This window comes from Trachymyrmex cornetzi, unplaced genomic scaffold (assembly GCF_001594075.2).
Source record: "Trachymyrmex cornetzi isolate Tcor2-1 unplaced genomic scaffold, Tcor1.1 scaffold454, whole genome shotgun sequence".
NCBI classification, from domain to species: Eukaryota; Metazoa; Arthropoda; class Insecta; order Hymenoptera; family Formicidae; genus Trachymyrmex; species Trachymyrmex cornetzi.
Window position 1 is genome coordinate 359,888 of NW_017299334.1, and position 14,403 is coordinate 374,290.

The 14,403-nt window shown below is 31.2% G+C and overlaps 2 protein-coding genes across 2 annotated transcripts; both read left to right on the top strand.

Moving 5' to 3' along the window:
• The first annotated feature begins 281 nt into the window (after nucleotides 1–281).
• Nucleotides 282–3,099, top strand: LOC108764833 (uncharacterized). The gene is made up of 3 exons (XM_018513224.1): nucleotides 282–438; nucleotides 2,012–2,108; nucleotides 2,622–3,099. The coding sequence occupies exons 1-3, from the start codon at nucleotides 424–426 to the stop codon at nucleotides 2,858–2,860; spliced, it is 351 nt and encodes a 116-aa protein (XP_018368726.1). The 5' UTR covers nucleotides 282–423; the 3' UTR covers nucleotides 2,861–3,099.
• Nucleotides 3,100–3,587: 488 nt separating this feature from the next.
• Nucleotides 3,588–9,168, top strand: LOC108764830 (probable serine/threonine-protein kinase clkA). The gene is made up of 3 exons (XM_018513221.1): nucleotides 3,588–3,816; nucleotides 7,162–7,228; nucleotides 7,715–9,168. Exons 1-3 carry the CDS (start codon nucleotides 3,799–3,801, stop codon nucleotides 9,136–9,138), a joined length of 1,509 nt encoding a protein of 502 aa, XP_018368723.1. The 5' UTR covers nucleotides 3,588–3,798; the 3' UTR covers nucleotides 9,139–9,168.
• The last annotated feature ends 5,235 nt before the right edge of the window (nucleotides 9,169–14,403 follow it).

Genomic DNA, 14,403 nt, shown 5'->3' on the forward strand with positions numbered 1-14,403 from the left:
TTCCTATTTATTAATTCAATCTAAAAAGACATCGTTGTCATTTGTCGCCGTTCAACAAGGACGTGCATCATCAGTATTATTAAAACCGCGAACACAGCACACAACGATAAGAAGGTACTCACGAGAAACATGGTCCTTGGTGCACAGGATAGAAGTCAGTACGCCACATGTGAGAGGTGGCTGTAGTGCTCCAAGGTTAAGGTGCCCCAAGGCAGGCCCCACAGATATCCTCGCAGTTCGATAAAATCCTATAGACAGAAGAATAAAACGGGCGCGATCGAAAGGAAACGCCAACGATTGGCCAACGTTAACGCACGCGGTACGCCACGCAACGTGTATATAATATTTGATCTTTGCCTTTGTATTCTAGTTTTGCCTACGCGTTTAGTACGTGTTGTGTTCTATTCTATTGGAAACGGCGACATGCTGCCCGCCAAGGTACGTGAACGCCCAGGTGAATAAACTAATTATAGTAATCGCGGGGGTGGTCTCATCTATAGGGATGTGAGGTAGTTTTCGTAATTTTATGTGAAGATAATACCTAAGATTTAAAGATGTTTTATAATTTATAACAAACTGTACGAGTTAAATATTTTTTTAAAAACAGATCGGATTATTTGTATAAGAAATACGGAATTAAATAGTTGCTTAATAGGATGTTTTACATTGCAGTTACATTGAATTATTACAATTATTAGATTGAACTGTTATATTGAATTACATTAAGTTAATATGATATGATATGATATAATGTGATTACATTTTACATTTTAGAAAATTATTATACATGGATAGTTTAAATATGAACAAGACTTTGTTTTGTATGAGTACAAATCAGTGTTGTAGACATCTACCGATATTGATTTGTTGTCTTTATTCTTAGAACTAGAAAAAGAGAAAGACTTAGTAGAACCGAGATTAAAATTAAACTGCATCAGTAGAAACGGACATTAGTAAGTAGTTGTACATAGAAAGCAATTACTTACCTACGAAGTATTACGATCATAACATTCTGTAATTTGCATTATCGAAAATAATAAAATGAACAAACTGAGCAATAAACTAATACAATCAAGATAGATGGACAACTTGCAGACTTATTAATGTTATCTATTGAGTTCACCGTGTAATTACCTACAAACATTGAGTGTGTAGGTCATATATTTAATACTAGGTCATATAGCTAGGATCCGGTTACCTTACACAATTAAAATTGTTGCCACTAACATTTTAATAGAAATAAAAATAAGTTTATGATAATTATAAATTTATTTCGTAAGATCTGTTTGACATTGTTTGATTTAGAAATATTGAGGATATAAATACTACTTGACATAAATATTTAAGAACTACAGATTTGTGCAACAAATGCCAACGAAACCTAATATGTGCGAAAAACTGGCATGTACAACACACTTTCTATACACGATTGTCTGTTTTAATGCAACCAATTTCAAGGTCATTTGTCTACGCGATATTTTATTTTTTAATTGATAAAATTATTGACAGTGATGATACAATCATAGAAAATGTTGTTCACTTATTCATGAATAATCACTTAAATAGTGTTTTTAAACTGTATAAGCTGAGGAGTATTATTATATAACTGAAAAAATGTGCACTTATATATATATATAGCGAACTCATCAATTCATTATAATTTATTATATGAGGAAATATGCAGAGTGTAAAATAATAAACGTACTGTTAATAATATTCGCAGCCGTAATAATTGAATGCGCGTAATTAATTTTAATGTCATTAAATAATAGATTTTTTTCATAAAATTATTACGCAAAAGTTATATATTATTCTATAAAAATTATAGAAAATTCCGTATAATACATTTTTTGTCAATAGGAGCAATATTATTTTATAAAATATATTGAATACGTTATGTATATTGTGCCATTTCGTCTTCTAGCGCATGTGTGCAATTACATAAAAATATTCTCAAACATGCATTCAAGTCTCCAAATTTTATCGTGACTTATCCATATGTGATTTTTAGGTCACCCTGATATTTGGACTCGTAGCATTTTTAAAATTATCGACAGCAGCACCAGACAGCGCAGGGATAGTGGAAATGGTGAATGGATTGGCGTACGGTAAGTCAGACTTCTGTTTTTTACTTTCCAATCTTTCTTTCAATATTTACTACAATATTTTAAGAAATTTTATAATAGACTATAATTTATTCATTCGATAAACTCTAAAATAATAGAAATCGCTATAAGGAAAATATCTTTATTTTCTGTCTTTAAATACGATTTAGATTAGGCTCCAACAGAAAGCAGCACTGGTGATTATTGATTACTAAATTAAACCTCTTTCCTTTCACTCGACGAAATAGCTTATTGGACATTACAGCCACTCTGAAAAAAATACTAAATTTTAATAAATATTTGTTTAAATAATTCTAAATAAATATTTACTAAATGTAAACATTTATTTATTTAATACAAAGACCATTAATTTGATTTTTTATTGGAATATTTATTTATTATAAGTAAATGTTTATTTAATGCTAGAAATATGTATAAAGATTTAATAAATCTTTTAGGGCCTAATTGTAAATGTTGTATAAGCTTTACTATTATATCGATTGCTTCATTCAACAGGTGGGATTCCTTACGGAAGCGTGAGCGGTATGGTCGCCAAGTATCCAGGATATGGGCAGATTAATGCTCAAGCCAGACAATTTGACATTCTGAGCAGCACTCAACGGCCCGTAATTATCACGCCGAATTTCCGAGCGACCCGACTAGTAGGAATTTCCCCTCGACCTGTGCAAATTTATAATCTTCCTGGTGTCATCGCCCCCGGTATCGTCGGCAGGATCAGTCAGATCGGCTATTAGTTTGCCAGCCTGTTAGAACGATCTCTCCATCAATCATCAAATGCTACATCAGTCACTCGAGCTTCTCTTTCCTCATCACGAAACTTTCAACGAAGAACGTACATCAAGCCACCCACATCGCAAAGTTACATCCTGCAGCATGATATCCATTATGATACAAAGCAGAAATAATTAGTTAATGCACTATTAGTTTGTGATTTTCACCGAGTTAATTTACACTGAAATTAAAGTTGCACGGTCCTCACGTAAATTATTCGTATAATTATGAGTAATATATAATATACATTATTTAAAAATATATCCTCATATGTTTTAGTTAAAGACCGAAACTTTGTGATACATTTTATGTATTTACACATTTATTTGTACGCTATTACAATTATTGCCATATGGTTAATTAGTAAAAATATCTATAATGTTACTGTTCTCTATTAGTAATGTTATGTAGGAAATGGAGAAGAACTTGATAGAGTTTTATTCACAACTATACATTTCGTTTTTCATAACTGTATCTTGTTTATATCTTTTTCTAGAAAAAAATTAAAGATTACTATAATTAAAAAAATCTCATATTTTTCCAAATTATAAAAAAGGGCATTTTAAGCTTTATGTGATAATAGAATTGATAAACCCCTTCTCCAAAAAGAACTCTGAATATTCATCCATGTATCAAATATGAAAGTCCGATTAATGAATATTCTGTAAATGTCAAAATCTGCAAGCAGAATTTAACATTATATATTCTTTCGCTTATAAATTCGATAAAGCTTTTAATTTGCATGTTCGAAACGATCGAAACATATAAAAACTATAATTTTACGATCCACCTTTTACACCCTCGCACTCAGCATCGAGGGTAAAAGGCGTTTAAAGGAGAGAAAGTATAAATGACATCGGTCACGATGTCTGTCCCTTAGTCGTCAAGAGCCGCATGCACGATGCATTACGCGTCACACGTGAGTATCCTTGCATAAAAGCCATTAGTCATACGGGGAAAAGTAACAAAATTACAATTTTGTAACGATCCGTGGCAGCGTAATAAATCATTGCAAAATAAAAATTTGCTGTGTGTCAAATAGATTTGTGTGAAGTGTCAACTGTAAAATGTCTATCAAAATATCTACCGTTTACATTTTTTTAATAATTGAATACGCGGGAAATTTGTTGCAATCCTCAGCGTGATATAATAACCGAAGTGAATCATTTGTGAATTTATTAAAAAATTAGGATATTATAGATATTTTATTCTCTCGATATATTTGCGATATATTTGCTCTTTATATTATAACGCATAATATAAATTGTATCACATAAGAATTTGTATCTAACATAATCTTGTCAAATTTGCGATATCAAAGTTTACAAAAAAATTCTAATTATTATACAACGTTGACTTAATTAATTATTAAGTCTTACATTTATTAATTAAAAAAAAGTAATAGGAAAGTAAAATCTATTTAATTCTTACATTTTATTAGTGGCTGTTTGTTTATATTATGTATTTATATACGTAGAAATAGTTAAAGCTTATGATACATATGTTAAATATGTGTATAAAATATGTTTAGATCAAACATGTGAAATAAGTAAGAATTAAAAAACGCATGTCGACTGCCTGAAAAAATTGCAATTCCATTATTGTCGTAAGCTGCAGTAGATTATGGTGTAAGATAATTTCAAGTATGTTCTTACACGTGCACATATGTAATTAGTTAATGAGAAATTGGTGCCAGATATATCACCATCTTGAGCGACGATTTGAATAGGCATCATATTATTTTTTTACTTACTTATTCTTATTTATTTGATTTTTACTTATTTTATTTTTATTTTCTTTTACTTATTTATTTTTTACTTAATTATGTGCTTATATTATCATCATAAGAAATTTAGTTTTAAATATAAGCATATCTTGGATATTTATACCATGCAGTAGATTATGATCATAATTTGAAGGCATTCTCGTTTTAGTTCAAAGAAATAATACGTCATATAATAATCTTATAATCATCTGTAACGTATTATAAATTATCGAAATGTGCAATTTCACGTAGGATATTTAGAGATGTCAGTCTTTTCCAGATCTGAATAGCGATGATTTACTAATGCTGCTAGAAAAAATGCAGACGAGCACATGTGGAGCACGTGACTCGCGAAAATCAATCTTGTGAATGAACACGCATGAATGGAGATTTAATCTCCTTTTAAGATGCGCTGAATAGACGGTACATTATTATTTCTTGTGCAGTGAAGTTTTTGACATTTCATTTCTTGCTTATCTCACATATGTACAATTATTATATAGTAGAAATTACATCTTCACATCTTCTTCTAATAAATTACATTTCTAGAGTCTTTCGATGGATTAGATTCCATAAATAAAAAACTGACAGTAAAATAACATATAACATTTTTTAGTAAAAAAGTACTTTAGTAAATAAGTGTTGAGAAATTATACTGATAACAAATCTTAGATTAGTCATTTAAAACAGTAGTTTTTACAATTTTTAATTTTAACTTTTGAACTGTGAATAATATTATTTCACTCTTATTATCTTGTTTTAATATTCATAATTTATCTACAATTTGTGTATATTTGACTAAATGTTATCTATGATTTTTATACATTTGATAAACTTTACCATCACAATGAGTTTTTCGAGTGTACAAAAATTCGACTTGCAAATCGATTGAGAGGGAAATTTCGTTTTCTTGGGAGGCATCCATCGAACATTCAAAGTTTTATCATGGAATAATTGTTAACTACTGATGAAAAAATAGATATACTCAAGGAACTGTAAATTTGTTAAGGATCATCTGAAGATGGCTTGATAAAAAGCCGAAACATGTAATATCTATATAAATGTTCTTCTAAATTTTTAATTAAATTTCAGTTTATTAATGTGATACCTACATTTATTAATAATTATTGGACTCTTATAAGTCCTTTATAGTATTTATTTAAATTTTGTCAAATTTAAGAGTTCTGTTAATCTCTTTATTATAATTAAAAAAGTACTATGACGTAAACTTCGCATTTTTATATTATTCTGTCGCAGTATACAGCGAAAGTCATGCCATCCTATGATATCTACATTAAAATGATGTAAACTTTCTATTTTTATATTAATGTCACAGTATCCAGGAAGTTGTGTTATTCACGTCGATACATTAAAAAATATGTCTTCAAATTATTCCTTCATAACTATGTATTTTATAAAATAATGGGTAAGAAGTAATAACCGGTGAAACATTCATACAAACGTAACAATACCTTCATACGAGTCTTACATAAATCAGAAGAAAATTTTCTATTACAAGTTCCGTTACTGATTCCGTTACTTTCTCTTCTCGAAAGACTTTTCTGAAGATAATAAAATTAATATTTATTAATTACTTTCTCAGAAATTAGTGCCATAAATTTTTATTTATTTTGCAAGGTTATCGCTGCTGACAATCATAAATAACTTTACCGAAAGTTTCATATACTAGGACAGTCTTTCAGCAATATGTGTACATCGCGAAAATGCAATCGACGTGACCGCACACAGACCGATTCGATTCTATTATTATAAGAATCAAGTTCCGCACGACGAGACGGCGTAATAAGTACATCTAGGACTGATATTTGTGCGTGTATATGTACGTCAGAGCTTCTTTTTGCCGAGATTTTGCAAAACCTTCTACTGGAACGATGCGTTGATCGTCGGATTTACATGCACAAGCGTCTCTCTTTACGCAATAGCAAATAAAACATAATCCTATGAGGAGTATCGAGCCAGTCATGCTATACGTGTCGTCGTGCGTTACGCAGTTCATAGCATTTTTTGCGAGAAATTCCGGATACCAAACGCCACTTTACTTAAATTATCTCATGCTCAAATATAGCCCATCGCGGACCGTTTAGTTACATTAATTGTGTTCAAGTAAATTTTCGTAATTTTTTACATCTAAAATATAATTATTGTTCTTACTTTTATCTTAGAAATGTTGAAAAATAATCAAGAAGTAATCATTTATTATTAAATTTTTCTTAAAAATTACAAGCGTCAATGTATTTCTTATCATTGCAGATTAAAACCATTATATTTATAAAATAATTAAAATTGAAAATACAATGAATTTTAGCGAATGCATTGTAAGTAAAATAAAAATCCTTTAAACACAGTTATTAATAATAACTGTTTAATAAACTATTAAATAAAGTTTAAATATTTAAATTTATTAATTTATTATTGTTACAATTATATATTCCGTGTAAATCGATGCGTTTAATCTAATATCAAATTTTTTTCTTACAGATATTGTTGTACTGCATCGCACTTTGGTGCGTAATAAATGATGGAAAAGCTGCAAGAACCGCAGTCAGTAAGCATGAAATGTTTCTTCTCGAAATTTATTTAAATTTATTAATTAAAAACAAATTAAAGTTTATTAATTATAAACAGCTTATCATTTACAAGAAATGTTGAGTATATGATAGTATGTAACGTGATACTTGATATTTGTATGTAAATAACCACAAACTTTATATTTGTACGCAATAACCTAACAATTTATTTAAAGAATCATTTTTAGACAATTAAAAATGTTGAATTTGCAAAACAATATATTCTAACAATTATTATTATACAGATCAAAATTCAGACAAAGAGATATGTAAAAAAATATTTCTGAAAGCTATCATTTATTAATAAATAAGTTATAGTTTACGGAAAGTTTCTTATTAAGTTGTTTGTAAAGGTCATTAATAAATAAAAGATTATTTAACGAAAGAAAGAAATTAGAATTTCAATGCGTTTTTATTAAATTTAGAATTTTCTTTATTTTAATATTATCATTTTCTTTACACAGGTCCGGATATCCTAGCAAACTTCGCTAAAAATGTAGCTTCAGTATTGTCGCCGGTCATCTTGCGCGACGTGCAATCCCGCAATAATCGATCGTCCTTCCAACCAACCCTGTCGGTATCCACCAACCTGAATGACAACGACTTGAATTCACATTCAATCTTGAATAATATAGTCGATACGAAAACATCAAACGCGGCTACCTATTACGGACCACGCTCTTATCCTTATAATAGACTGTACGAGGATTCTTCGGAAGAACTCGAGGGATCTGAAACGAATGAACGATTCGATGGATCTCTACGAGATGGTTCCTACCTACGCCAAGAACAGTCGAACTTTTACAAACCTTACGATTTTTCCACAAGCAACGACAATCTTGACGCAACTCCAAAATCTAGCGACAATATCGATTCGTCAATCGGTCGTATTCAGGAATCGTCCACCAATTTATATCCTTCTTATCACGGCGGTGGTTTTCCCAAGGCAGCCTTTCCCCATGGACCTTTCTTGGATAAGCCCTACGGAGGCTTCTACGGAGGTTTTGGACCGTACGGACACCACCATCATCATCATCATCATCATCATCCATATGGAGATGGATCTTCGGAAGAGGCGGGCACGGAGGAGAACGCGCGACTGGAGAACAGGACCAGTTACGGTGGTTACGGTTCGCCTTACGGAGGTTACGGTTTCGGTCACCATCATCCCTACTCTCCATTTCCCTATGACGGATACGGTCATCACGACTTCTATGGACCCTATCAGAGAAACGGAAATGATTCTTCTAGAAACGGACACTATGGACATCACGGTTACGGGCCTTACGGTGGACCCGATTTCTATGGACCCGGTGGTTATGGTTACAATCACGGTGGTTACGGTTATGGCAATAATAATGGCAACAATAACGGCAACAACAATAATAATGACAACAGACAAACCGAAGAACCGGCTGAGAATGGCGACCAGAATAACTCGACAAAAAACGGATACTCGCCTCCTTATGGGCCCCCTTGGGTCAAGCCATTACTGGGGATTTTTCACCCCCACGATTTCCCCCTCCTGCCATACGACCACTTCCATGGATTCAAGGGCGGCCCTGTGGTCGGGGTTGGCCACGTTGGCTATCCAATATATGCCGATCCGTATCTAGTTGGATTCCCATTCCATCATCCTTACGGGCCTTTCATTCACGGTAAGAAATATCTCCCGCCGAAAGGCAAACCCGCCGATTCAGGTGAATCGGCCGAGACAACGGAAGCACCTGCTGAACTTATGGAGAATGAAACTCCCGAACGAATCACCGCGCTCCACGACGAAGAGGTAGCACCAGCTCCAAGTTCGAATCGATACAAGATAACGCCAACGGGACGAAAGGAATTGAAGCAGATCAAATTGGTTAATTTCGAGATTCGGAGAATCTGATTTTCTAAAATATTAATCTTAAACTTGACAGAGAAGAAAATAAAATTAAAATTACAATATATTATTTATAGTAAAAGGACATGAAGAAAGTACGATGTAATATGAAAAACCTTTCAAAGTATTATCTTCTTAAAAATCTTTCTAGGAGGCATTCTGCTTATAAAATAGAAAATTTAAGAAATAATAAATTGGAGAAAATATTGGATATATAATTTTAAGTGCGCACGAAAGACTCGTATAAGATTGAAATTTACGAGGAATAATGTTAAAGTTAATAATATATTTATGTATTTTAAGAACAGATTATGTATTCGACCTTTTAAGTTTTAAGAAACGTGTATTATTAGTTAGTTGCTGATTGTTATTAATTATGTATCTCATTAAAAATAAATTATAAAACTAACACATATGCAGAAAGATGTTATAAAATCCGATCGTTGCATATAGATATACGGCATTACTGCCTTTGACTGTAAGAAAGATAAGTCGATAATTAATAGGCTCACTAATTACAGACGCTGCGCGACACGTACATTCGTACTTATCATTGGTTTGTATTACGACGTTCTCAGGATTATGATATAGAATATGTTCTCATAATTATGGTTGTCGGCCTTTATATACATAATTATTCTTTGTTTCTAACAATAATGTATGTAGCATGCATGGTCCAGTAATTTTCGTGGCCTCCATATGATTTTGTATATACGTCACGTATGCTGCGTCAATGACGATACGAAACGCGATTATGCAAGACATGCAAAGTTAGAGACATTTAATTTTCATGCAATTAGTTGTATCCATGTCTTGCGTGAAAAGAAAACCGTTAGCAAGACATACATAGTAAAACACATTTTGTGTTTGTATTAAAATCGATAGTTGTTAAATTTTTTGTTATTGAATTTTTAACATATTCGAGTGTTAATGTAACGTAACGTGATTGTGAATCATTTGAATATTTTACATTAACTTGATATTCGACATTGTTTAGTAAAATAACACAATTTATAGATATAAGTGAACATGCCAGTTTGTTTTTTAACAATATTTCTTAAACAAAAGCTAAAAATAGAAACATAAATACATATTGAAAAATGTCGCCTATCAGATAATATAACAGTTTTTATAATACTGTTTGTAATTTTGCAATAATTAACTTTTTTGTAAAATAAGCAAAAGTGAGCGTCTAACAAAATGGGCCCCAAACTGACACAATATGGATAGTAATGTCACACATTCTAATTCTTTTTCTTTGAGAAAGTCATCTATATACAAAATTACCTACAAATAAATGTATATAAGATTTTCTAGAATCATTTAAGAATTTTAAGCACGACCGTATGTGTGAATACATCAAATACGATAAAGAAAGTCAAGATCGGTCAAAGAGTTGGATGTTTTACATAATATATTAAATATTCTTATAACCCTTACCGTACTAATATGGGTAACTAGTGACCGAGCGATTCCTGTTCGTGCAAGTTTTTTTGAGTCTTTCGGTAATTATAAATTATATACTACATTTTATTATTTTCCAAAATAAAGAGTCAATATTTATTCTAGAAAGTTGAAAGTAAGTTGGTGAATTTTTAGAGATTTTTTAAATTATTTGAGGTAAAAAAACGAAGAGATTTGAAGTGACCCTTGATGGTATGGATGAGGCACTAAATTGTAGATGGTACGATAAGGATTAAATTAATTTATTTCAGATATGATTGAGAGCCGAAAAACTTTCGGTTCTATTCTAATTTAGGGATTATTAGCGTTTCAGAATGATTGAAATCGAAAGTTTTTCGGCTTTCAATCATATCTGAAATTAATTTAATATAAGAATATTTAATGTATTTTATGTAAAACATCCAACTCTGTGACCGATCTTGGCTTTTTTTATCATATTTGATTTTCTAGAACTTTTTTACTTCGATATAAAGTGTTTTTTTGTTAATTTATATGAATATTTTATACTGTTCTGTAAGACGCAACATATAAAGAGGCAGTTTTTCTTTTTGGAAGATTTTCCTATATAAATACAAGCTCGCCTTCAGCTCCGATAGGATTATTTATTCTATAACGCAACATTATATGAAGATTAAATTAGCTTATGATCTATCTTATAAACGTGTGTCGGTTTTTACGCTGCACTCTGATTTCATATTTTATATTATAAGACAAATAAGAAAGAAAAAAAGTATAAAAATAGAACAGATTTGGGAAATTACAAACGGCATAATATTAGAGGAAAGTCGCCAATACTGACATAGGTCTCCTAAAATGACACCCCCTTATTTTTTGGAAACTAACTATTGCACTTTATTAATACTAATAAAATCATGATCTGTTTAGCTAATTAAAGAAATACAAACTCATAATTAAAGAAGTACAAACTCATAATTCGTAGGTTTGTGGTTTGTTTCTATATCAAATCAGCTAAAAACGAATTCTATAAATGCGAAAATAAAATTTTTACGATTTTTTTTTTGCAAATTGTGAGGTTTAAATAATAGTGATTATTGATAATATTACGTCATTTTAAATACTTGTAGTATCCGAAATAAGTTTTATTTATATTATTTTTTCTCTTAGTCTTTTCATAATACGATTTTTAATTTAAAATTGGGGTGCAGCGTAAACCGACACACCTGTCTGTAAAACAGACCATGAGCTAACTTAATCTTTATAATGTTGCTTTATAGTGTCAAATAAGTATATTGAAGCTGATAAGTATATTGAAGGCAATCGTGCATATATGGAACAACTCTAGAAAAACTATCGCGTTACATATTTGCAGCTTGCAGAACAACATAAAGTGAATATGCATATAATTCAATAAAAATATTTTATAACGTTATAATATGAAGTAAAATAATTCTAAAAAATCTTATATACATTCACTTATAGGTACTTTATACAGAAAATTCCTGTAAAAGAAAAAGAATAGGAATACGTAGCATTACTGCCTACTGTGTCAGTTTTGGAGCCCATTTTGTCAGACGCTCATTTTTGCATAACTTACGAAAAACTTAATTATTACAAAATTGCTAACAAATTATAAAAATTGCTAATACTATCTGATAGAAGACACTTTTTACTTTGTATTTATGTTTTTGAAATTGTATTTTTACCTTTTGTTTAAGAAATATTGTCTAAAAACAAAGTGGTATGTCGATATCGGTGACCTTCCTTTACATTTTATTTTGAATAAATAACGAGCGATACATTATAAGGTGTAAAATTTATTTTAAATTATGTATATTAACGGTTTGGTGACCTTCCTCTATCAATAGTATCTACTATTATTTAAACTACAATTTATGAAAAAAAAATCGGAATAATCTTATTTTCACATTTATAGCATTTGATTTTAGATGATATTCATAAAAAAAAGATCACAAATATATGAGAATTATGAGTTTTTATTTCTTTAATCAATTAAACATATCATGTTCTTAGCAATATTAATAAAGTACAATATTCAATAGTATCTTTTTAAGAGATATCAGTATCGGCAACTTTCCTCTAATAATTATTTATTGCAGCATGTTTAATATTTTTATTTCAATATATTAACTGTTTAATGTAACAGTTATCTTTGTACTTAAAATTAGCTATTTCAGATTAAAAAAAAAATTGTTTTATATTCCCCATATAATTGCAAGAAGTTCATAAAAATAGATTATTATAGCACTTAATTCAAGGTAAATGCATAACAATTTACATAAGAAATCCTTCGCTATTCTGGATATCAATTGTAGATCCGATCTCGTTTGCTGAGAACAGAAAATAAATCGGCGATGGAAAATCGACCGTGAAGGTAAGTGTACAAAGAAAATCGTATTTCCGATAAAAACAAAGACAATCAAGGAATATTCATACCGATTATGTTTTAATTGGCGGAAGTATAACTGTTAATTACATTCTCATTAATTCTGTAAGGATGTAATATTGAAATAGTAGAATTTTTATACGTTATCAATTGAAGAAGTTGAGGAGGAAAAGTAATAGTAAAATTACTTAAAGTGTTTACTATGTATTAATATATATTTAATGACAGTTTACCTGTTTTTATTTTTTGTAAAATATCAAAATATCAATGTGTGTAATACTTGAAATATTTACATTTAGGTAACTTTCTACAAAAGAATGACTAGAATTAGAATTACTCAATATGATACATCAACATCTTCTGTTAACCACGTCATTATTATGCGAAACTGTGATTATGCAAACTGTATATTACAATGTAATCTGCTGAGACATGATTGATAAGATGGCTCAAAAGATACGTCGTATTTGAAAAAAATAGATTTAGGAATACAAGTGGACAGGAATACAAGAAGACAGTGTTCTCGAGAAATTGAGACTCTGCTGAATTAATTAATTCTATGTTACATGTTAAATTGATGAAGCTAACTCATATATCGTGTATTCTGTACAAAGCAATTTATCATTGTAATTTGTGACATCATTATATTAATGATGATTTTCACATATATTAATATTCTATGCACACTTAATTTTCAAAACATTTAGTCGATCTAGTTCTGGCATCTCTATTTAATTAAGTATCATATAGGTAATAAATTTCTCGAGGCTCTTCATTTTTAATATCTAAATTATGCCTTCTTCCGTCGAACATCGCTAAGAATGTCGCCACGCAATTGACAAATCAGACACACATATCTCAAACGCGCGGACGTTTATCAACATAATTTCACATTTTGTAACAGAATCCCGAATTATGTAATCGTCGACCGGCATAAGCATCGTCTATCGCTTCTTTCTGTTTCGATTACGATACTCGGGAGAAGACCGTTTCCTCCTTCGGGCTTGCTGTTGGGATTCACCGGCGGACCCAGGAATTAATGTTCGACGATAAGCGATTAGCGATTACAGCAGCGGCATTAAGTATCGCAATCGGTAGTTGCGACGTATGATTCTCTCCTGCTGTAATGAGGGGTTTACGGCGCCGCGGACACACGCGAGCAATCGCATCGAAGAAGAAATTTGGATGTCAAGGCGCCCATCGGGCGTGGACTAATGCGACCCCGTCACAGGTGCGTTACCGCACATCGCCGCGTCTTTCGCGGTTCTTTCATAATGCAAAATCGCAATTCGCATAATCCCAGGGTAACAATGAAGTTTCCTATTAGCACAACAGGCGGAGGCCAGAGCGGGACCTGGAAAAACGTACCGCTCTCGTGGGGGGACCACCGCGCCTTACGAAGGGACCCCGCCTTTCTTATAAAAGCACTTGTATCGCAGAAA

What these genes read in the sequence shown, in the direction of transcription:
- LOC108764833 (XM_018513224.1), top strand. An exon ending in GGTGAATGGATTGGCGTACG is followed by an intron (nt 2,109 to 2,621) that starts GTAAGTCAGACT and finishes TTCATTCAACAG; the next exon opens with GTGGGATTCCTTACGGAAGC.
- LOC108764830 (XM_018513221.1), top strand. An exon ending in AGCTGCAAGAACCGCAGTCA is followed by an intron (nt 7,229 to 7,714) that starts GTAAGCATGAAA and finishes TTCTTTACACAG; the next exon opens with GTCCGGATATCCTAGCAAAC.